Genomic DNA, 24,598 nt, shown 5'->3' on the forward strand with positions numbered 1-24,598 from the left:
ATATTTGGAAATTTAAAAATTTCTAAATCAACGGGTTAAAAGGGAAAGTAGAATATATTTTGTACTGTAGAGAAAATGAACATGCAGTATATACCTTGTGAGATGTCAGCTAAAGCATTGTTAGAGGGAAACTTTTAGCCCATATGCTTACATTAGAAAAGAGTTCTTAAGTAAGTAGTCAGAGCTGCCTCCAGCAGAAACAGGCTTGAGCTGAGATCTGAGGGGTGACCAGGTTTTCAGTGAAAGAGCCAGCGCAACTATTAATAGCCCATGGGCAGCTGGGGTATACAGCATGGCAGTCAAAGGACGGCAAGGTCATCTTCCGGAGAAAAAAACCTGGAGCCTTTTTGCTTAAGCTGAACCCTGGCTCCACACTTGCTCGGTCCGGGCCTTCACCTTGCTGTCTCGCTTTCCTTCTCCAGCAGACACCTTGGGTCAGGGCAGTGGAAGGGCCACGCTTAGGCTAGCACGTGGGACATAGCAGGTGCTTCGTAAGCGTGAGAAGTGAGGGGTGGGCTTACAGTTTAGAAGAGCGAGATGGAGGTGAGAGATGTGAGAGGAAAGAGCCAACACAATCTGTGATGACCTCCGTGGAGGGTAGAGGGAGAGCGGCCTTCTCACGCTTCCATATATGCTTGGTTGGCTCAGTGGCATAGCAGCGCTAGCAGAGGACCGAGCTTGGAGGAGTGAGTTGACGTGGGCTTGGTTCCGTTCATCCGGAGGCTCCCAGCATAGTAAAAATGCCTGTCCGTCCGTGCCCGCCCCCACTCCCCCGCCATGGAGTAAAACAATCACGATCCTCGTTCCTACTGTCCGCGCAAAACCTCTTCCATAATGCAGCCAGTAGGTGTCGCCACTGACCAAGCAGATGAATGCTTGCTTTCTCTTAGATCCCGTCTGATACTACTTTTTCTTATACTTGTTTTTATATATGAGAACTTAAAACAAAAGCTAGAACTTGATTGTTAATATCACCTCAAAATGACAGAAATTTATGTCAAAATCAGAAGTTAATTTATAAAACTAAATTATATTCAATTTCCAAATTGAGAAGTTATAGAACATACTTAGTAGTTACATAAACACCTCATGCTGTTTACTTCAGTGCTTCTTTAATAAACCTAAGCCTAGTTACAAATAAAAAGCATAGTTGTTAAAACTAATTAATGAAACTCCACTTCCAGGACCAACACTTCCAACACCGCACCTGTAAATTCTGGGCCAGTATTTAAAAAAAAAAAGCATCTACCAGAAGCATCTGGTAGGAGACAAACAGACATTGAAAACGACGTTGCATATTCTTAGTAATGTTTGCGGCCAAATGTTGTGGCCTGTAATCCCAGTATTTGGAAGGCTGAGGCAGGAGGATTGCCTCAAGTTCAAGATCAGCCTGGACTACATGGTGAGCTCAAGGCCAACCTGAACTGCATAGTGAGAACTTGTCTCCAAAAAAAAAAAGCCCAAATAATAATAATTTTTGCTTCAGCCATTAAACATAGTTTAGAAAACCCAAGAGAAAATCTATAGTATTTACTCCTATTTTTACTGTTTTCATTTTCCTTTCTGATGTTCTGAGATTCCTGTTTTAAAATCATGTTCTTTCGGTTTAGAGAATTTCTTTTAGCCATTCTTTTGGGGTAATCTGCTGGTGACAGATTTCTTAAACTTTATCTGAGAATAGGCTCCTTAACAATTCCAGATTGACAGTTCTTCTGAGAGTATGTAAAAAATATCGTGCTGCTTCCTTTTAGCCTCTGGTTTCTGATGAGAAACCCATTCAAATCATTTCTCCCCTGAGGTGAACGTGGGTGTTGTTTCTCTTTCATTGCTTCCCACATCTTTTCTTTGTGTTTACTTTTATGGTGTATCTGGCATGAATTTCTTGGGTTTGTCCTCATTGGAATTTGCTCAGCTTTTTAAATCTATGGGACTATATTTTTTGCCCAATTTGGGGATTGTTCAATATTTATTTTCTCAAATGCTTAACTCCAAACTTTCCTCTCCTCTGGAATGCCAATGACCCATATGTCAGATCTTCTGTTATAATCCCACAGGTTCCTGAGGTTTTCTTTCTGTCTGTCTGTCTGTCTTTCTGTCTTTCCCCTACTTTATCTCGGCTCTTCAGATTGTGTAATTTCTATTTTCTTATCTGTAATTTTACTAGTTATTTTCTCTTTTTTCTCTATTCTGCTATTGAGTCTAACCAATGAGTTGGGGGTGGTTTGTCTTGATTGTATTTTTCAGTTCTAGAATTTCCATTTGATTCTTTATATCTTCCATTTTTTTGTTGAGACTTCCTAGTTTTTAAGACTGTATTTCCTCCTATATTTTAAATTTGTTTCAAGCATGTCCAAAGTTATTTATTAATATATTTTTATTTGGCTCCTCTAAAATCTTTGTCCCTACATCTACATTGTCTTAGTGTTAGTGTCTGTTGAATGACCTTTCTTACTCAATTTGGGGTTTTCCTGGTTTTCTTGGTAAGATAAGTGGTGTTTTATTGGATTCTGGATATTGGAGGCGTTAAGAGTTTCTGGATCTTAAAGTCTGTTTTAAAGCCAGGTATGGTGACACACACCTATGATCCCAGCACTCAGGAGGCTGAGGCAGGAGGATCACCAGGAATTTGAGGCCAGCCTGGGCTACACAGTGAGTTCAACACCAACCTGAATTACATAGTGAGACCCTGTCTCAAAAAAAAAATTTACAAAGTTCTATTTAACCAGAACTTGACATCAGGCTGTCAGGGGAAGCAGGGAGCTGCCTCATTACTGCCAGGTGAGCATGGAAGCCCTGGTGCTGCACTTGGCCTCTGTCCCCGCCAGGGGAAGGGGCGCCTCTGACTATGAGCCTGATAGCCTTGAAGACCCCCACCCCATGCCTCCATTAATAGCACCCACTGAGTCACTCTTGGGGTCCTGTGACCCCTAGGCAGCCACCTTCCTCCCTTGACATCACACAAAAATAAACATAAGACTGTGACTTTCATTGTTAGATTTTATGTCAAACAAGAACGTAGACAGACTCAATTTTAGTTAATAATATGCATGGCAAAAAGCAGAGACATTTAGTAATGTCTGTAAATTCTCAGTACATCAGAATATAAGGAAAATTGATGGGTGGATAGGTGATATGTATGATGAAACAGGGATAGTAAAAAGCTGTTGGCAGAATTTGGGTGAAGAGCATTTGACTGTTCCCTATAAGGTTCTTTTGTCTAGTCTGGTATGTTTGACATGTTTCATAGTTAACCACCATCATATGTTTTACCCTTTTAAAATTTAATTGAAACCCTTAAGTACTTATTAAAAAACATATCACCTAATTATCTATGCCAATAAAAAGAAATAAAAGACAAACCTGTCTCACACTCAGAATCTTTCTTATCTTAGAATATTACTTCTTTCCAATTTCTGTTTCATTTCCATTTTATATCCCAATCTGATTTTTACTGGATTTATCAATATTTGTTAAATTGTGAACTATTTCAAATACACCAAAACATGCAGAGACTAACACAACAGGGCCCCATGGCTGTACCACCCACCTCTGCTGGAACCTACGTTTGCCATTTGTACCTCTGGTTTTTTAAATTAAAAAATAAGTACTTTCTGCTTACTTCTCTTAAACTAAAACTTCTCTAAAAAATAAAGTCAATTCAAAGTTAATTGGCCATAACTTTCCAGAATTTGGCATAAAGTTTTACATAAAGTTTGGCTCCTTTTGTGTTTCACTGTTTTATGTAAACTGCAGAGTGAATCTCTCGCATGTAGCATTGCATAAGAGGGTAAATTGCAGGAAAAGTATAATTTGTAGGCCTAGAATCTTGAAGAAAAATGTGATGTGAATCCCAGCTGATGGCAATGTCTGTCTTAGTGACAGGGCAAAGGACAACATCTCTTAAAAGGCCATTTCTATCTGAAATTTCACTCTCGGCTCTTAAGTATTTCACTTATAACAATTTATTACGGGTACAAGGGTCCAAGTCTGAATTCATTTTATTAGTTTCTTCATTGTTTTATTAATAAATGTTGGAACGCTTGTTTTTCACTAATTATTTCAAAAGTTATATGCGTATTGGACTTGATGCTAAAACAAAAACATCACAGAATTGCATGAAATAAAAAATGAGAGCTCCCCTTTCCCACTGTTAACACTCCAGGACTTGGAAGTAGTAATATTTTAGAGAACCTTCTACAGCATGATTTCAAATGGGAAAATCTCATTTCAGGTCCTGAGCAACATTCATACAGTCCGAGCCACGTGGCAACCTAAAAAGCCCAAAACATGGGCTTTTTCTCCCCAGGTAGGTAGTCTGCTGAGTGGATATGATGAGAGATGAACTTCTTTCTCCTATTAAGTGTTCCACCATTGAGATCGGTGTGACAGATGTAGCACAGGATATACGGGCCCAGATTTAAATCTTTAAATTCTTTAGTCTTCCTTGAAGCCTTAGATAAAAAGTTACTCATATTCCTGACTCACCCACATTATAATTCATATGAATCATCTCATTCAATGGATGTCAATTTTAGAAAATACCCATTTGATGAAACATGAAAACAAAAAGATAAAGTTTAGGAAGTGGGGTGTTTTTCAAAAATGACCTCTTCACACTGCACTGCCGAAAGCTGTGTTTTCCAGATAAAATCAAAGGTGACACCCAGGGACCATCACCACTGGGATGGGGTTTCACACCACTAAGGGTTCGTGGATACCAGTGAATCAGATGTGTCTTTATGTTCTTTATCTAGCGTTAATTGTGTATAGTTTAGTTTACTTGATTTCTACCACCAAGGTTTTGTTACTTTAGTATTTTATTTCCCTCCCACAACTAATGTGCTTATGTTACCGCACCCTGAAAACTCTTAATTGTCCTTCCTCTTATTGCGTTAGAAGGTTTTATTACTTTACTTACTTGGTAGAGGTTTGCCAAGGGGACACAGGCCGTGCACAAGGCCTGGCCGTCTCACTGTGTGTGCATGTCCTCATTCATTCCTCACACAGCTCCTGCAAGTGCAGGGTGACCTTGCACCCCCACCCCCAGGGAGAAGCCTCAGGTCCTGGCATAGCCCTGCACAAGTCTATTGTCTGTGTGTGTGAACTGCGAGGGTGGGATGTTCTAATGCTTTCCCAGAATACAGAGATGAGCTGCTTGGAGGATGAATAAGTATATAATGCTTGTTGAGTGTAGTTAAGCCTCTGTAAAGTGCCAGGCATTCATCCTGGGTGTGTGGGAGTTTGCAGGTTAGTAGAGAAGAAGCACATCTGTGAATAACGATAACTCCCTCTATCTGTGGTGCTCTTGCCCCGGCCAGGCCCTGTACTGGGCCCCGGTGCGCAGTGTTTTGTTCAAGCCTTAGAGGAGCCCCTTGGGGTGGGCACTGTGGATAGCATCACTTGCCAACTGCAATTGTGATGGGGTTCTGAGTGCTTTGGAGCCCAGGAAGGCGAGGTTAATCCTATCCTTATCCCCAGAGAAGATTTTGTAGAAGAGAAAGTAGACTTTGAAGGATGAGTAGGACTATTTAGGCAAGAAGCAGAGATTTGGTTGTCTAGGGAAAAGGAAGGGATGAGCAAAAGGGAAAGGAAGATTTATAAGAGAGGCATCAGGAGAGCTAAGCAAAGGTGTGCATTCATCTTTCTGTTTATGCAGAGCAGTGGCTAAGTAAATAGCTGGTGATGTATGCAGACTATGCTTTATTACCCCTGGGACCCACTTGAAATACTTGTTTCACAGTGACTCTGCCTGATGCAAAAAGGAAGTGAAAGTAACAGTATTCCCTTGAATAAATGTTTTTATTTCAAATAATTGGTGTAGAAGATAGATCCAGTACATCTGCTTTTTATTTTCTTTAAAAGACCTTTACCATAATGCAAAGGCATAAACCATTTACAGATGGATGGGGCTGAACGTCCACCCCACTGTTCCTTTTTGTCAGTAACTTTGGTTTCTTTATCATTGCAGGTTACTGGCATCTTGCCCTGCTTGCTCGATGGTGATTGTTTCATCAGGTCCAATTCTTCATCTCCAGACCTCAGAATATTGTTTGAACTTGGAATTTCTTATATTCGTAATGTATGTCAGTTGAAAGATAAAGCTTTCCCAGTTGAAAGGGAAGTGATAGAAATATGTCTGTATTTACAGTTAAAATACTAGAAGGCTTCTGTGTAATAGAATTTTAATCCCTTGAGGAATGAGACTGACAGTGATTTTAATTTTTAGATAGTGCTACCTTCTCAGTGGCATTTGTTTGCATTTGTGGCACTAGTAAATACTAATGCATTTAAAGAATGACAATTTAAAAAGGCTGGGACTGTGTAGAAAGTGATAAAAGTGACAGAAGCATTCTAGCTCAGGGCTCGGTCACCTCTGTCCTCCAGGGACCAAGTGCTCTTAGCTTTTTTTTTTTTTATGGTGACTTTCCGTACACTTTATTCTAAATAGCTCTTGAAACTAAACCAAACTACCAGTTTTTCTTATTTTGTTCTCTTTAGCTCACCTCTAAATCCAGGAACTTTGGCTATATGTAATCCTTTGTTGAGTTTTCTTTACACTCAGTTCTGGAAATGTCTCATTACACAGCCCTCCAAATGTGATTAAGTGCCTTCTTTGCAGATGCTGCTTCATGGCCTTAACTGCTGTAAGGAGCAGAACTCTATTGGTATATCTTGTCTTTTCACAGCAACACAATTTCTCTAGCCTTTACTGCTTCAAATTAAAGCATGTTGCCAACATTTTTTTTGTTTACTTCTTATAGTGCTTGATTTCTTGTGAGAAGAAGTTGTATATCAACCTATATTTTCTTTTTCTGTAATTTGCATTGTAACTTGCAAGGATTCCTGTTTTGTTTTCACCTGTTTTTAGCATCTTTCTGTCATCCTAATGGATTCTTGGGTTGAAGAATCATAGCCACCGATTCCTAATGCATTTTATTTTCCAGATGCTGGCCTCAATATGAATTTTGTTATTAGCTCTAGATTGTTTTATTCAGTTCCTCTTTCCTCCATTTCATAAAATAATTAGTCTCAATTTTCCTTTATTTTTGCCTTATACCTAACTCTCTGCCTTGTAGAAAGTTACCTCAAGGTGGTGATTTTCTTTTTTCTTTTTCTTTCTTTTTTCTATCCATTTTTTTATACATTATGATTCCACATCTCAAAGGATAACTGCCAACAAGGGAAATTCTGTCATGGACCAAAGACATGAAAAAATCTCACAGTTGTAGAGGTTTTATTCCATACTCAACTGACTCTGAAGCAGGGTGGCAGGGGAGAGGGGCATTACAGAGGAGAAACAGTCCATGAAGTGGCAGTCAGAAGGCAGCAAACAGCAAGCAGGAACCCAAGTGCTCTTAGCTTTGAAACTGTAAGTTATTAAAGGACCTGGCAGAGCGATCATTTTATTAAGAGCACACCAGAAACGTGGGTTAACAAGGTCCATGAACTATTGAACCTGCAGGTGTGAGCTGTGCTAGTAAATCCACATCTGCACATTCTAATAATAGCTTGAGAGGTGTAGAATATAAACTTGGCTCCTGTCAGGCATGGTGGTGCATGCTTGCGATCCCAGCCCTCAGGAGGCTGAGGCAGGAGGATCACTGAGTTTCAGGCCAGCCTGAACTACACAGTCAGACCCTGTCTCAATAATAATAATAAGATTAATAATAAAAATAATAAACGACTTGGCCCCCAGTAACCCAGAGAGTCATCACAGAGAGGTTATATTAGTGGTGCTATATTACCACTACAGTTCTTTAAGACAAATTCATGCATGTGTATTGCAAATAGGTAGGATGGGGAAGGAGCAGGTCCTCAAGCCCCAGTGGCCTTTGCCAGTTGACAGTGGGGATAAACTTCTGAGCAGAAAAGCCCTTGAGTGACCAATTCTGCATTTTACCTGGCAGTGAAACCAAGTGGTATCAGTGTGATTTGAGAGAAGTTCACAAAAGGTTTATAGCACTCAACACCCAAGAGCAGCTCTGGCCACCTCATCAGGTTTAAGGATTTTTCAAGAGCGATTTCAACAAAACACGTTTGTCACTTGAAGTACCGTCTTTAACATCTGGCCTGCAAATGAGGTGGACATCTGTTAGGTCTCGCTGTATTTTCTGGGGAAGACCTGCTTAAAACTATTGGTGAACACGTGTTTTGTCCCTTGCAGAGGACTTGGTGTGTGCTTCTCCATCTGACTGGTGCAGACACCAAGTCACATACTTGTTTTACTTTGTAGTCAACTGGTGAACGAGGAGAGTTAAGTTGTGGCTGGGCATTTCTGAAGCTGTTCGATGCCAGCGGTGTTCCTATTCCAGCCAAGTAAGTGGGCTGTGTGTTCCTTGCCAACAAGCAATTTTGTACAAGTTCATTTCTTAGGGTCTGTGTGCCTCAGGTTGGTTCTCTTAGCATTTCAACAAGTTTTGGGGGAAGAGCTTTCAGTGTTGACTTGAATGTTGTTTAAGGTACCTTATTAGGCCATCCCGCACAGTCTCACCCTGGGGAGGAGGAAATGACACATAGAGTCGGTGTTTTAGAGATGTTTGCACTGGCTGGCTGCTGAGAATGCCCTGTCAGTAATTTTCTATGTGCTGGCACATTTCCCTGAGCTGCCAATGCAGCCTACTCTTCACAGAGTGGAAAAGCTAAGCCCAGGGTCCTGAGGAACAACAGAATTCTTAACACAAATATTTGCTTCCAGTCTGCCTTTTGCTCCTAAAGTTTAAATATGTTTACAGTTTGCTACTACGGACTCCATGTCCCACCTGTAGGACCTCAGGATCATCTGAATTTCTAAATGGGGGAAATAAAGCTCTAAGTCTAGGATTTAAACAGGAAATTCACAGAGGAGACATAGGTGGGCGGGCAGGCAGTGGATAGTAAGCAAGATCCCAAGTTTGAAATTTTAAAGTTCAAGGCTGTGGTCTGTAATGTTTTAAGTCCTGAACATAAGCTATCTTTAATGGGGGGAGGTGATTCTGATCCCAAAGGCTCATTAGGAGAATCAATTTCAATAGCACTCCATATGTGGCCTCCTTACCAACATGCAAAGGTAAAAGTCCTGACTGCTTCTTGTCTCAGGGTTACCCCATGGATAGGAGTGGGAGGGGTGCCCCATTTGTGTGGGTGGATGTAGAAACCAAGGTTTCTTGTGGCTTGTTTAGAGAACATGTTCAGGGGGCTTTTAGTGGTACTTACTGGGAGAAATAAGGAAAATACATCTCCATATTTCTAAAAGTGAAATCATATGCATTTTTTAAGTGAAGTAGAGCAGTGTATACTAATATAGAAATGCTTCCAGGGTGTAGCATACAAAATGTAAGCACAGAACAGCCTGAATACTGCGGCTCCACTTCTGTTCACTAGAAACTATCTGTTAGCTTCTGTGGGTGGGTGTGGGTAAACTGGACCAGAATTTGGGCCCTGGTGTGGTTGGATTAAAGGGGCCTTTTGTTGTTGTTTTTTGGTACTGGGGATCGAAATAAGGACCTTGTGCTTGCGAGGCAGGCAGTGGCACTACAAAGCTAAATCACCAGCCCTAAAGGGGCCTTTTTCAACTTTCTGCACTTAATAGTGTGCAACTTGAAAACAGAAGCATGTGGGGCTTCGGGTGTGGTGCAGTGGTAGTTTTTACAGGAAGCACTGCTTTAGATGCCCAGGACCGGGGTTGGTGGGGAGCATGAGTTAGCTTTGAAATTCACTGTGTTTATCCTGTATATTTGTTTGCCTTTGCATAGAAAAAGATAGAGCAGGAGATGTACCAAAGTAGGAAGGAAAGATGGGGAGGGATTTCTTTGCCATCTAAATTTTAATAACACTATACACATCACTTTTAAATTTTAGAAACAATAGAGATTCATAATGGCTTTGTTTCCAATAATGATTCAATTCACTTGAAAATATATTCAAAGCAGTTGTTAATTGTCATTAACATCAAATAATGTCAATTAATCTTTTTCTCTTTTATGTAAAAACAAACCATATTCTCTGCAGTTTGTACTGAGGAAAGAGACTGTTGACCTAGATGGTGCCTAATAGGGACCCACTGCTATCTCCCTTTGTCACTGAGACATCAATATCATGTCTATAAATATCTGCTAAAATATATCTTACTGCTGATTCCAGTGTTCACAAAATCCCCATGAAGCATACCCACCATAGCAGGTTTTCCTTTTCTAGAACTTACGAGCTCTTGTTGAACGGTGGGACTCCCTACGAGAAAGGCGTGGAAGTGGACCCTTCTGTGTCCAGGAGAGGTACAGCTCTTAAGTCTTGCTTCCCTTTCTGTAAAGCCTGTACACATCACAGGTTCATCCAAGGTGGTAGCTTCCATAGCATTCTTCACTTGGATTCACGCTTTTAAAGATAGGACAGGCTGGTTCAGAGCTTCCCTGTTGCCAGGTCAAAGGGTGTAGATGTGGCCGCACTGTGAGAGCATGGCCACACTGCCCCTGGGAAGTTGACCACCTTGTACTATGGCTATTGGCCAGGCAGTGTGCTGGGGATGGGGAGATGAAAGGTAAGATGGCTGTGGTCCTTGCCTCATGGAGCTTCCCTTGCATTCCTCAACATTCCTGTCCTTGGTGATCAGGACATCACCACTGCTGCTGTCCCCACAGGGCTGGGATCCCAGCTGCTTGGAACAGGAAGGAGTTTGGGGTCTGGTATGCAGTTGGTTGTACCTGGAGCCACGTGTGCTCTTTAAACTCCTGCTTTCCCCCTTGGTAAGCTGGCAGCAGTGACACTGTGCCACATCTGGTGAAGTGGCCACTCCAGTCCCTTTCTGGGTCCATAGGCATTAACATCAGTCTTTGTCCCTCAGCTCCCTGAGAGCACGAGGGGACTCTTGCCTGTCATACACTGTAGCACACTGGTGGTACATTCTCTTCAAACACCTGGTTTATTATGCTCTATCCCAAACACTAAAACTTCTTAGGTTTATCTTTGATTTATTTTTACAGCACACAGCAGTGTTTTCCATCAGATGCTGACCATGAGAAGGCAGCCTCAACTTCTGATAAAACTGAGGTCTCTGAACCAAAGAACAAGAAACATGCTAAGGTTGGTACCTGCTCGCCTCTCCCGTGCACTTGGGAGCATTTGTAGCCCACTGCTGCTTCTGGCTTCTCCTCCTGCTTAGTGTACTAAGTCTTTTATCAGTTGTTTTGTTCCTCATTAATTCTTCTGCCAAAGATCAGTAGGGAGCTAAGCCTGGAGGTGCATACCTGTAATTGAGACTCTCCTAGAGTTCAAGGCTATTGTGGGCTATGTAATGAGTTCAAAGCCAGCCTGAACTACATAGGGAAACCCTGTCTCAAAAAACCAAAACAAAACAAACATCAGTAAGGAAATGGAATAATAATACAGCATATATTCACTTACTCTATTTACTAGTTAGCTCAAGTGATAGATTTGGTTATACATAATTTAGACACTTTTGAATAAATGGGGCTTATCAGTGTATAATCTTCAGGGAACTTTTTTTTATTGGCAGGTGTACTGAGATTTAATTTACATGCAGTAAGATATACCCTTTTTAGTGTACAGTTCTTTGAGTTTTGACAGATGTATATGATCATGTAAGAACGACCACAATTAGGATACAGAATAGTTTCCTTGCTCTAAAAACCTAACTCACATCTCTTGATAGTCAGCCCCCAGCCACCCAGCCTCAGGCAGCCACTCACCTATTTTATTTCCCAACAGTTTTCCTTTTCCAGACTCTCATAAATGGAATCATGTAGCAGTGGCCTTTGAATTTGGCTTCTTTCACTCAGCATGATGCAGTGGAGGTTCATCCAGGCTGCTGCACGTATTAGTTTGTTCCTTTTCTTTCTAGGTAGTATTACATCTCGTGAATATAATGGTTTGTTATCCATTCTCTAGGTTGTTGGATTGTGTCTAGTTTGGGTAATTATGAATAAAGGGCTCTTAAGCACATGCATATAAGATTTTTTCCCCCAGTACTGGGGATTAAACCCAAGGCCTTCACACTGAGCTACATCCTCAGCCTTCTTTTTAATTTTTAATACTGAGATTTTGAGACAGGGTCTCCCTAAGTTACTGATTCCCCAGGCTGGGCCCAAACTTATGATCCTTTTGCTTCAGCGTCCCAGAGTGCGGGAAGACAGGCATGCACCACCATGCCCAGCTTGCATACAGTTTCCTGGGTGTGGACGTCTGCCTCCATTTCTCATGGGTAGAAATAACCTTGGAGTGGGATTGCTGGGTCATCTGGTTTTGGTTTAACTTTATAACAAGCTACCTAACTTTTCCAAAATGCCTGTGCCATTCACACTAACAGTATGTGAGTTTCCTTTACTCCATATTCTTCACAGCACTTTGCATTCTCAGTTTTTTCTCTTCTAGCCATATTTTAAAGTGAGTAGTGGTTTCCCATGGTGGGTTTAATTTATGCTTTCTCCAAGAAGCATTTATATGAGTGGAATCACAGATTTACCAATTTCTCACTCAGTGCCCTTTAGACTTTTAACCATCTCTCAACCTTCAGAATGGATTTATAAGACCATGTCATCCAAAAACAGACAATTATTCTTACTCTGCAATTTGAGTGCCTTTTATTTCTTTTTATTTCCTCCACATTTATGTTATTGACATTAAAATTTACAACTTTGTATTTTGTATGTTAAAATTTATTGCAGCTATTTTAAATATTTTTTCTTTTAATTTTTACACTAGAGCTAAAAGTGATTTATGTACCACCATTATGATAGTAAGACTATTCTGAAAAAAATAGGTATATCAATATAAACCCCATAAAACTGTAACAAAATTTAATAGAAAGAAAGCATATAAAACACTTACCTCGTATTGATTATTCATGGCACTCAGCAAAGCACTAGTGTTAACCATCATTATGTACTATTAGAATTATTTTACATATAAAAAAGAATTATTTTATATATAACAATAAATGTAAATATAATGCCAGGTAGATAGATGGTGCTGTATTGTAAAATCTGTTTAATGAAGATGTTATGTTCAACTGATGGGGTCAGGGAGGAGTAGAAGCAGACTTTGCAGGATTGGGAGGATGGAGAGGAAAGCAACTTCCCACAGTGCCCCAGGGACAGGGCGGAGGCCGAGCATGGCTGAGCTGGATGTAGGGAAGGTCCTTCCAGGGCCTGCTGCTACCCACAGATTACCAAGAAGTAGGGAAAGAAGTCTTGGTGCACCCCTCTGAGTGGTTGCTTTGGTCATTCCAGATCTTGAGGTTAAATATCCCTTGTTCTTACCTCTAATACTGAGGTGCATCTTATAATTACACTACTAACAGTTAAATCTTTCAGTAACCATTAATAATGTGCTCCTAGGTATTAGTTACTCTCTTGGCTTTTTTTTTTTTTTTTTTTTGTCTTTCCTGGATGTTCTTAGAGCCTGTAAATTCCCTTTTTTGGCAGATCTTTCCTTGGAAAAGTGTTCTTTTTCAAGATGAAAACCCAGCACAGTGGCTGTCTTTGTAAGAGAAAAACCACATTTGACTTCATTCTTCCACTTCTCAGGCTGCCCCACCGCTCACCTCTGAGAATCCAGGACACTGCCAAGCATGTCTGTCAAGGACAGCTCTTAATGCCATGTCTTTGGCTCCACATGCCAGTTCTTGGATACTTTTTACAATCTTGAAATCAAATTGGGCTGCATAGCACAGAGGTCAGGAAGGCAGCCCATTCTTCTGAATGTTCCAGGAACCTCCTTGCATGTGCTGGATTTGAAAGAAGGGTTCCAAGACCTTGTCCTCCAGCACTCAGGGATGGAGGCACTTGTTTGATTACAGAACACAGTAGGTGCCCAGTAAATGTTTGTGAAGTTATTTCCAAGTGGGGCTCTTCCTACTGGTGTACACATGCACCTGACCTCCCCAGCCCATCTGGTGTGTGCTCTTCTCTCTTCCCGGGCCCACAGTCTTGCAGCTATCTTGGAAGTGCCTCTCCACTAAAGGTGCGTCCTGAGAATATCAGGTATAGACTGGAGCACCCTGCTGGTGTGACCCAGGCATAGGCTGCCCTCTCAGAGAAACTAGGCCAGGCCATGGTGGAACCAGAGGCCCTGGGCCCTGTAACGTGGCTTTGGGGTGTGGGCCATGGTATGTGTGAGAGGCTGAGCACCTGCAGGTGAATGTTAGGACCTTGCACCTCTGAGCCTTTGCACCTGACATCCTCCCTTCCCCTGGCCTGCCACCTCAAAATGCATGGAAGAATGCAGGTAATGACACCACAGCCCTCTCCTTCTTCCAAGGTGCACCCCACCTCAAGCCCCACTTCACCTTTGCTTGGCCAAACTTGTCTAGTCCAAGGAGGAAGAATAGGAGGTTTTGTCTGTTGTGCTAAGGATACACCAGTGGAGCAGGCCAAGGGCAGAGAGCCCAGTTAGTTTGGGTCAGGCCCCTTTCCCCAGTATCCTTGCTGCTCGGCTTTAGGCAATCCTCACCAGCCAGCAGCCTCACATGTGTGGGCCCTTTGGATGGCAGGAAACCTGTGAAAATGTGAACAAGCCAGTGCATACCTGTCTCTTCTAACAGGAAAGAGCCCCAGGTCTTGCCCTTGGGGCCCAGCAGTCTCTTTTTGTGGAGTCGGTTGTGATCATGGTGACCCTGTCTCCTTGACCGGAAGCAGATAGATGCTTCTGCTTCACCAAAACTTGTCTTTCTAATTTTGGAGCTGTTTTCCAAAGGGGTTTAACCAGTGTGATTTGACCAAGGCCTGCTTCCAAGTCCCTGTTGAGGGAAAGGTCCAAATTTAGATTCTGTGAATTCTGAATGCCAAGAAACACCGAGCTGTGGAGTAGGTTATGGGTACCTATGTATGAATTTGCTATGAATTTATTTTCCTTGCCTTTTCAATCCATTCCATCTTTTCTCTTTTGTTCCTCCATTATATTGTTGCTAAAAACTAATAAACCAAGAGTATTACTTGACAGGCCCAGTTGTTCCATCCGTCCCACTTCTGCCAGCAGAGCTGGTACTGTCAGAGAGGGGTAGCTTTTTACTTCTTCAGCTCAGCAAACCTTTAATAGCCTGGAACTTTCTGGTCATCTTGGGCTTGGAAAAACAGGAGATTTCTCTGAAGGAAATCTTTTTAAAAAGTGAAGCCACATTGCATCATGTGGTGGGAAAGGGCCAGAAGGAAAGGAGTGCCCTCACTGTGTCCAAATTGGTGCCTTCCAGTCATGGAGAAAAGGCCAAATGGGAGGAAGGAAGGCCCTTCCCTTCCCCTGGCAAAGTCAGTGGCTGTTCACCATGAGCCCTGTGTCTGGCAGGAAGACTGCCTGGGTGGGCTGGGGACCAGAGGCAGGTGTAGAACAGCCCTCAGGAGTCGCAGCACGAACCCCGACAAGGCATGTGGTGGCATCAGGGAAGCAAGCTGGTCCCCTGCAGCCAGTCTTTGAAATCTCAGTTGGAATTTTGACAGCGCTAGAAAAAGATGATTTCTGGATTTCTGGGTCTCTGTGCCCACAGTATATTTGATACAAATGTGGTAGGAGAGCTGTCCTCTACTTTTAGTGTTTGTAGAAATGCAGGGTGTGGTGGAGGACACTTAACCTACATCCCAGACACTGACGACCCACGGAGCCCATCACCTTTACACCAGCACAGTGGGCATGTTCTGTCTGTTCTCTTCTAACCAGCTGGAGGTCTGAGCGATCCCTCTCATCATTTTTCCTTCTAAGATTTTCTAGAAATTAAAATTAAAGGTTAACATAAAAGTGTAAGTCTCTTTGATGAAGTAACTTATGAATGTCCTATATTTAGAGTCTCTTATAGAAAGCATCTAGTGGAATTTTATTTTTTATCCTTCCCATTTTTATCTTTTGATTGGAGTTTTAATTCATTTACATTTAAAGTAATTTCCAATAGGGAAGGTCTTACTTTCAGCACTTTGTTACTTGTGTTCTTTTATGCTTTATAGCTTTTTGTGTCCTTCATTTCCTCCCTATTACTTTCCTTTGTGATTGACTTTTTACAGTGACACATTTTTGTTCCCTTTCCATTTCCTTTTGTGTATGTTCTGTAGATATTTTATTTGTGGTTACCATGGGTATTACATAGCACATCCCAAAATTATCATAATCTAAACTGATAGCAACTTCAATATTGAATTTTTTTCCATTTTTGTGTCCTTACTATATACCAGGCACTGCTTTAGGCACTGCCCTTACCTAATTTTAATCCTTTTACTAACGTGAACTGCAGATAACACTCTTCACATTCTACAAATGAGGAACTGAAAGTACAAGGAGAGTAGGTAATTAGTCCAGAGCCGCACAGCTAGGAAATAACACCGTCAGGACGTGTCCTTCATTGTGACACCCTCCAGCGTCACACCCAGCCATGAGCAGGCCACACTGGCATTTCCTCGGCACCCACTGCATCAGGCATGGCAGCCGCATGTCTTTGTTCAAGCTGGTGGCTCATTAGTTCTTTTCTTTCTGAAACACGTAATCCATGGCTTTTCTTTTTATTTGACATTTAACATGGGTGTTTATGCTAAAATGGAAGCACAAGGATTACAGCACAGCTGAAATGAAAGTACACACCTCAAATATATATGTGGTTGATGGGGCCTGGGATTTAGCTCAGTGGCACTGTGCCTGCTTTGCAAGCACAAGGTCCTGAGTTGGATCCCCAGTACCAAAAAAAAGAAAAGAAAAAGAATATATATGTGAAGCTTACTGTGGCCACCTTAGTGGAAATTCTCCTTTCAATTGTTAAAATGTTTCCCAATAATGAAACAAAACTTGGAACTGTTCACTAAAGTAATACAGTTTTAGAAAGCACTGTAGGTAGGGTTGGAGGGAATTGCTCACTGAATACATTTTTTCTTCTGTAATAGTCTCCTGCCAGAAACATTGATTGGAAGTATGAGCTGTTCTCACTTGTTGGTATTTTATCGTCAAATTCTTGGAGATGTGCTGCTGAAAGACAGGATGAACTCACAAAGTACTGGTGAGGAGTCTTCACCATCTCTTTATGTCATTAACGCACTGTGCTTTGCACAGCTATAACCTCTGTTTATAAATGGGACATTCGGAATAAAATATGTGGGTAGCATCAGTGTCAGCACAATGCTTATAGGACACCTTTGGATGCAGTGATGGAGCTTTGTGAGCTCAAATACATACTCAGTTCTTTCAAATATACTCCTCCACATTTTAAATTATGGAAGCTTGAAACTCAAATGTACTCGTATTTTCCCTTTCTGTCTCTGAATAATCTATCTTTTTCCCATGTGTTTGGTGTGTAAGTTATCTTTTGATGGAGAAACCAAAATCCTCAAATAGCTGATTCTTAATACACAAATGATCCCCGGTACCAAAAAAAAAAAATCAGTGAGTCAGGGTAAAGAATATTCTAATTTTTTATGTACTGTTTTTATTCTTGAAACTTCTTTTGAGTTTGAAATTTGTTCCAAGTAAAATGTTAAACAATTATTTAGAAAATCAACAAGCTGTCATACATGCATGAACTTGCAAGGAAAAATGCATGTGTCAGAATTGCCCTCAAAAAAGAAAAACAATTTCATTTTATTGGCTGTGGTTTGAACTCAGTAAATCAGCAAGCAGATGTTGCGTGCCAGACTTTGTGTAGGCCCATGTAGGACAACCGGTGGGGTTGTCCCTATCCTAAGGAAGCAACGGACCTTAAACACAAAATCACATGAGTAAGCTAGTAATGCTTTAAACTAAGTGCTCGGAGGAAGATGCACACAGAAGATATGCACTAGGAAGGCAGGGAGAGGAAATGCTGCTCTGAACAAGGACTGTTTAAGATGCGTGCTCAGAGGGAAACGACGCATGGGAGTCGTGTGTGCAGGATCCTTTCTACAGAGAGTACCTGGCATGTCTGAGCACCACAGCAAGAGCAGGGGCTTGTGCCGAGGGCCTGGCATGAAGGCAGGCCAGGGTAGGTGGGGAGTGACAGGCTGGCACCTATGATGTCCCTCACCTGGGATTTACCACCTCCACTGGCAGGAAGATTTTTCCAGGAATTGTTATAACTTCAAGGGAGGACAGTTAAGCCTTTTAACTGCTGCTTACCTGTGAGTTTTTCTCAATCACTCTAGAAGAGCTTCATGAATGACATTTCTTCTTAAAGGGATGAGGCTTGTTATGTTTTTCTCTAGGTAAGGAGAGGGTGGCTCAAGACTGATGACTTCATTTGCAGTTGATCACCAGAATAAGCTAACGGGATCTAAAGAAAGGATTATTCTCTACTGAGAACATGGCTGTTGAATGTGTTGCCCTTGCCATGCAAAAGTCCTGCTATGGTTTGAATGTGTCTGCTCAAAATCTAGGCTTCACCATTGTGATGGCACCAAGAGGAGGAGACTTGGAGAGGGATTAGACCGAGAGGGCTCCTTTCCTAGTGGGATGAGGTGACCTTACAGAAAGGTGTGGCTGAGAGGACCTGTCTCGCTTGCCCTTCTGCCTTCTGCCACATGAGGACGCAGTATCATGCGGAGCTGTACGATGTAAATTTCTATTGTTTATTAATTACTCAGGCCCAGGTGCTTTGTGTAGCAGCACAAGTGGACCCACACACATCCCTGCTGCGCTGTGTTTTTGGTGCCATGGTTTATAGTCAAATACCAGTGTTTGCCACACAGTGTTTGGTCATGTGACCAGAATCTCCATGTCCTAACTCTTTCCTGGAACACCTGGGAGAAGGTGTAGGGATCAGCAGAGGTTGAGATACCTTTGAGCTTCCTGGAGGTTAAAGTGTATAGAAGGTGTTATCAAGAAATCATTTGGCATGGTAATTTTAACTCGAATGAATATTTGTATATCTAGTGCAGTAAGTTACCTTAAATGAAGTTGCATAAAGTTCTCCTCTTGTGCATTTCAGATCTAATCAGTCACCCGATGCTAGCCTCCTTCCCCAAGCTCTTCGAGCAGCCCGAGGTGATGGATGCTCTGCGGGTGAGTAGCACGCACTGTGTTGGATGTGGGTTGGGAGCTGAAAATGGCTGAACACACCATGTTAAGGAGTCCTGGCACCTACTCTAGGCTGATTTCCTACTGTCGTAGGATTATGTCTCCCGGTCCCTTCCACTGTCTAGCTAATTCTGCCTCAGTCTTCTGATCTTGGCACAAATGTCACTTCCCAAGGGCTCCCTTCCCCGACCCAAGAAGCAGGTGAAGCTGGAACCCCTGCTGTGTGTACCATTGTGCTCTCTTGCCTGTTTGCTCCTTGACTTAAGATGGCCCCGACAGTGTCCTAAGAGCAAAAATTCGGAAGGCTGTGGTAGATGAATCAATTGAGTTTTCAGGAAAGTGCTAGGACATGCGTATCGTTTTTTGTTTGTTTGTTTCTTTCTTTCTTTTTTCTTTTTCTTTTTTGTACCGGTTTTGTACCGGGGATCGAACTCAGGACCTTGCACTTGCAAGGCAGGCACCATAACCACTGAGCTAAATCCCCGGCCCCATTTTTAATTTGACATGTATTGTCTGCTGTCGGAAATAGCAGGGGGATATTAGGTGGAACCATATGAAAACTCTAGTTTTCAGCCACATTTAACTGTTTCCTGTGGCTCAACCTAATATATCAGGGTTAAGAAATACTAGCAGCCCTGTGTTCATGCGAGGCCTGCACATAGGTAACATGACAGTGCTATGGGGAAGTATTGTGCGGGACCTTGAAGATTTAAAGAAGGCAGTGAATGTGGGTCAGGGCCCTGCTTCATTAGAGAAGATGTAAAGGGCCAGGGCCCCAGAGGATTCAGGTGGGCAATCGGCAGGAGCAGATAGTCTGAGGCAGGAAGGAATCAAGAGCTCTGGTGGGACAGCAGATGATCCAGTCCAGTTTGGCACAGTGGGTGGCCCAGCTTGTGGTCTTCATGTAGAGGTCCATGAGCAGGTGGGGTAGCTAGCAGGTGACCTGGAAGGTCTCTGCTGCAGGCTGACCCCTCTGCAGTGCAGAGCAGTGTGAGGAGGCAGGTAGCTGTGTTAGGGGTGACTCCTGCTGCTGAGAGGGAGGTTGGATGGGCCTGACAAAAATGGAAGGACCCAGTTGTCCACAAAGATTTATATTAGACTTTGAAACAGACTTCTGTGCTGGCTCGGCCAAGGAGGGGGCATCCATAGTAACAGTGACATTTACAGAAGGAAGGTTTAAGAAAGTGTTCACAGACTATGATCACCTGCAATTTTAGATAGGCTACCCTCTAAAATCATTAGTATCATAATATTCATTCATTTTCATTAGTATCATAATATTCATTCATTTTTCAGAACATAAGTACATTAATTCATTCAGCACAGATTTCACCAGAGCCCACACTAGATAGGGCACTGTGCTGCTCCGGGGAATACAAGGGGTGGTCAAAGTATGCAGTGAATGTTTACATTTTTAAAACATTTATTACAGTGAAAGACACATGGCCATTAATCTCCCTGAACATACCCCTCGTTGCTTCAAACACATCCCATCGCTCTTGCCACTTTCTGACGAATTCTGGAAGACCTGTTTCATGTCTTTATGAGATGTAATCAAAAGTGCAGTGAATGCTGCTGTGGCGTGCCATCCAATGGAAAGGTGGGCTTGTAAAAACGTCCACCCTTTTCACTGGATCCAGCACTATGTGATCTCTGGCTCTTTTCCTAAAGTCAAAATAAATGACCATGAAAGGTAAATGTTTTGAATCGATTCAAGACATTGAGGTAGCCATAAGAATGCAACTGAAGACACAAAAAGAGGACTTAAGAATTGCCTTAGAAAGAGGCAAGAATAGTGGGGTAAGTGTGTTTGAAGCAAGGGGGAGTATTGTGAGGGATATTAATGGCAATGTGTCTTTTACTGTAATTTTCAGCATGTTTTTTATCACACCTGGTATTTCTCTAAGTGTGCACCAGCACAGACTCTGGGTGCTGCCATTAGGAGGAACCTTAAGGCTAAGCTAGTCTCAAATCTGTATTTCTTCCATAAGCAGATCATGCAGAGACGCCCCTAGCTGGCAGAGAGCTCAGTAGTGGCCAAGCAAGAGGTGTGACTGTGAGCCACAGATACACCAAGGCTGTTCAAGAAAGTTTGAGCCCAGCCTGGGCAACTCAGCAACTTAGCAAGACCCTGTCTCAAAATAAAATGTATAAAAAAGAGACGGAGATGTAGCTCAGTGTGACAGCCCTGGCAATCCCCTCTACTGGAAAAAAAAAAAAGAAGGAGAAGTAGAAGAAGAAGACACATAAAGTTGTTCAAATCTTTTTATTAAGTGAAAAAAAAACCATTTGCGATCTTTGACTATGAGAAGATCTAGAAGAATATACTCCAGAAAGGTATCCATGACTACCTCAGGATTATGGGTTATTTTATCTGTATTTTCTTAATTTTGCTCATATAATAAATAATGAAAATAACAAGAGTGGTTATTCCTCATGCCTGAGCCTTGTCCCTCCCAGCTGACTATGTGACCTCGGGTGATCTAGGTGGTGCTGGTGTGGCCAAGGCAGGTCTCTTTCTTACTCACGGCAGCGTACAGCATGGGCCAGTGGGACACCTGCTCCACAGCCACCCAAGGCTGCAGGTTGGTGGACACCCCACAGTCTCATAGCACCCTGGGCAATGAGCAGCTGCAGGAAAAGAGCGCAGGGCTGTTGTTGTGGTTTCTGCTGCCCTTGCCCTAAGGGGCTTGGGCCACTTACCACATTCCATTGGCCAGAAGCACTCACACTGCACTTCCCTTCATGGGAGCTTCGAGCTGTGGGCTGTTTGTTCCAGAAGGGAAGAGGTGGCCTTGCCACAGTAGTGGCCACACGTGCTTTCTATCTCCACTGCCTCAGTCTATGCAGAACACCCTGCTGGGGACTAAGTGGAAGATAATGTAGAACCTTCACATTTATCAACAGTAGGCAAATTTTTCCAGACAAGAAGTCACAGCCATATAGCTTTTGAAATTTACGTCATGAAGTGTGTGAAACTCCTAGTGTGTACTTAGCTAAGTTCAGTTTGTGGCTGGTGTTTTTAAAATAATTGTGGCACCTGGCCTGTTTCATGAGACACTATCTCTTAAGCTCCTGAGCACCTCCAGCAAGCGGTACTAGGGTGGGGACCATAATCCCATGAGGTGGCAATAACCGCGAATGTTCTGAGACCTCTTGTCATCCCCTGGTGAGAGACACCCCTTGGTGCCCGCTTCATTTCATAAAGAATCTCTTGTTTGGCTCTGTGCTTTCAGGCTACCCAGGGAATCAGGTGCCTATAACAGGAAGAGTCCCACAGACACAAACACAAGCCAGGCTCTGGCCCCCCAGCCCAAGACTGGGCATATTACATCCAGGCCTCAGTCTTCCTGGAGCTGCTGTGGGAAGGTCTTCAGTTCCTGTTTCTACAGGATCTACTCAACTCTGGGGTTTCATTTCTTTCAAGAAGCTTTTGTTTGTTTATTTGTTTGTTTGTTTATTTTTTGGTAACAGGGATCAAACTTGGGACCTTGCTCTTACAAGGCAGGCAACAGAACCACTGAGCTAAATCCCCAGCTCAAGAACCTTTTGTGATGCCTCATGGACAGATTGGAAATAAGTTACTTGCAAAACTACTTCAGTCTATCTGACCCCACCCGTTATTATTATCAAGGCAGGCAGAATTGTTTGGAAAGTAGTGTATTTGGCAGTGTTGTCTCTTTTCATTTCTGTATTACCTGAGAAGCCTAATTTAGAACCTAATACTATTTCTTTTTTTTAATCATTAAGTTTATTGGTATAGTTTAGATATACATAATGATCACATTCATTTTACAGAATTTGTACCTGTACGTGATATATCTTGATTCTTATTTTTTTCCCATTCCCCTTTCCTCCTTTCAACCCCTCTTTCCCTTATTTATAAGAGCTTTGTTTCCCTTTTATCTTTCTTTTCTCTTTTTTTTCTTTTGTCTTCCTTCCTTTCCCTCTCCTTCCTCCCTTTTGCCCCTTGCCATTTGAACATTTTCTTCCTATTTCACAATATCTGTAATACAAATTTTGGTCCTTATTTACACTTTCAGTTTTTCACATGAGAGAAACAATATGATATTTACACATGTGTCTGATTTATTTCTCTTAAGAGTATGGCCCTCTAGATACATCCATTTAGCTATAAATGTCTCAAGTTTATCCTTTAAATCACCCAATAACAAATGCTGGTGGGGCTGTGGGAAAAAAGGAACCCTTCTCCACTGTTGGTGGAAGTGTAGACTGGTGCAACCACTATGGAAATCGGTGTGGAGATTCCTCAAAAAACTAGGACTAGAGGTCCCATTTGACCCAGCTATTCCCCTTCTTGATACCTTCCCAAAAGAATTAATAGCATCATACCATATAGATATATGCACATCCAGTCTTGGAAACAACCCAAATGCCTGTCAACCGATGAGTGAATAAAGATGTGGTTTTTTGGGTTTTGGTTTTGGTACCACGGATCGAACTCAGGTCCTTGCACTTGTGCATCAGGTGGCGAAACCACTGAGCTAAATCCCTGGCCCAAGATGTGGTTTTTTATACTCAGCCTAATACTATTTTATTTTCCACACTGTGTCTGTGCAGTTGGCAAGGATGTGTTCACTGGTTCTCTTCTTTTTCATTTTTTATTTTTCCCAATCAAGTACTGGGGATTGAACCCAGGGCCTTCTCACTGAGCTACATCCCCAGCCCTCTTTATTTATTTAATTTATTTTAAATTTTGAGACAGAGCCTTGCTAAGTCATTAAGTTGCCCATGCTGGGCTTGACCTTGCTATCCCCCTTCTGCCTCAGCTTTCCAGAGTACCGGGATTATAGGCATTTTTTTGAAAATTAGTTCTGACTTAAATTTAAAATGGGCACAGTGGCTCATGCCTGTAGTCCCAGTACTTGAGAGGCTGAAGCAGGAGGATCACCATGTGTTTGACCCCAGCCAGGGCTACATGTGAGTTCAAGGCCAGCCTAAACTACATAACAAGACCCTGTCTCAAAAAGGGGGCGGGGGGTTCTATGGTATCTTTCACAGATCTGTCCAGTCAGTCTTGTTCTGAGCTCTTAGCAGTAGGTGCCTAATTACAGAGTTGCTTCTGGCATGTGTGGATTCTAAGCAGCATTTCTGACCCAACCCATAAATTTGTTACAGAAGTGTTGCAAGGATTCATGAATACTCATACTAATATAATATTTCTCTTGGCTTTTGTAGAGTTCGTGGGCTGAGAAAGAAAGCACACTGAAAAGATCAGAGAAGGTAATACTATTTTTCACACTGGAAAATTGTATTTGCGGTGCTGTGATTACTTGCACACTTATCTAAAATAGCTAAAATGTCATAATCCCTCTTATTCAGGTAGCTGTGTTATTTTGGTTCCAAAGACACATTCTCAGAAGGGTATTCATGATCCTTTCTTAGTGTGGAAAGGAACCCTTGATCATCCACTCATTTCAGATCACTGAGGTTTACTTAAATGGAGGGGAAGTGTCTAAACCAGAGTCTCCCAGTGGGCTATTACATATCCCTTATTTAAAAGAAATTGCCTCCAGTTCCCAAAACCTACGTCATGTAAGGAGAAGGAAAAATGAGGTTGGCCTGGGCTGTATCATATATTGGACAAATGCCTGGTTCCCTTTGTGTTGCTCAAAAAGATGGTGATTACCAT

The 24,598-nt window shown here is 42.2% G+C and overlaps 1 protein-coding gene across 5 annotated transcripts in view; it reads left to right on the forward strand.

Moving 5' to 3' along the window:
• The window catches only part of Nphp1 (nephrocystin 1), a 52,060-nt gene that overhangs the window by 25,728 nt on the left and 1,734 nt on the right, over positions 1–24,598 (forward strand). For 3 of the 5 annotated variants that reach the window (XM_004844331.4, XM_004844332.4, XM_021257988.2), the window contains exons 12-19: positions 4,232–4,306; positions 5,969–6,079; positions 8,234–8,316; positions 10,174–10,250; positions 10,956–11,055; positions 16,845–16,957; positions 18,857–18,930; positions 24,145–24,189. In XM_004844331.4, coding sequence (XP_004844388.2) covers positions 4,232–4,306; positions 5,969–6,079; positions 8,234–8,316; positions 10,174–10,250; positions 10,956–11,055; positions 16,845–16,957; positions 18,857–18,930; positions 24,145–24,189 — 678 coding nt within the window. The remainder of the gene's footprint in view (positions 1–4,231; positions 4,307–5,968; positions 6,080–8,233; positions 8,317–10,173; positions 10,251–10,955; positions 11,056–16,844; positions 16,958–18,856; positions 18,931–24,144; positions 24,190–24,598) is intronic. The other 2 variants (XM_087202767.1, XM_021257989.2) reach the window with 2 other exon arrangements.

Source organism: Heterocephalus glaber, unplaced genomic scaffold, assembly GCF_053883595.1.
Source record: "Heterocephalus glaber isolate CG9 unplaced genomic scaffold, H.glaber_assembly_v1.0 deba00000470, whole genome shotgun sequence".
Taxonomy (NCBI): Eukaryota; Metazoa; Chordata; class Mammalia; order Rodentia; family Bathyergidae; genus Heterocephalus; species Heterocephalus glaber.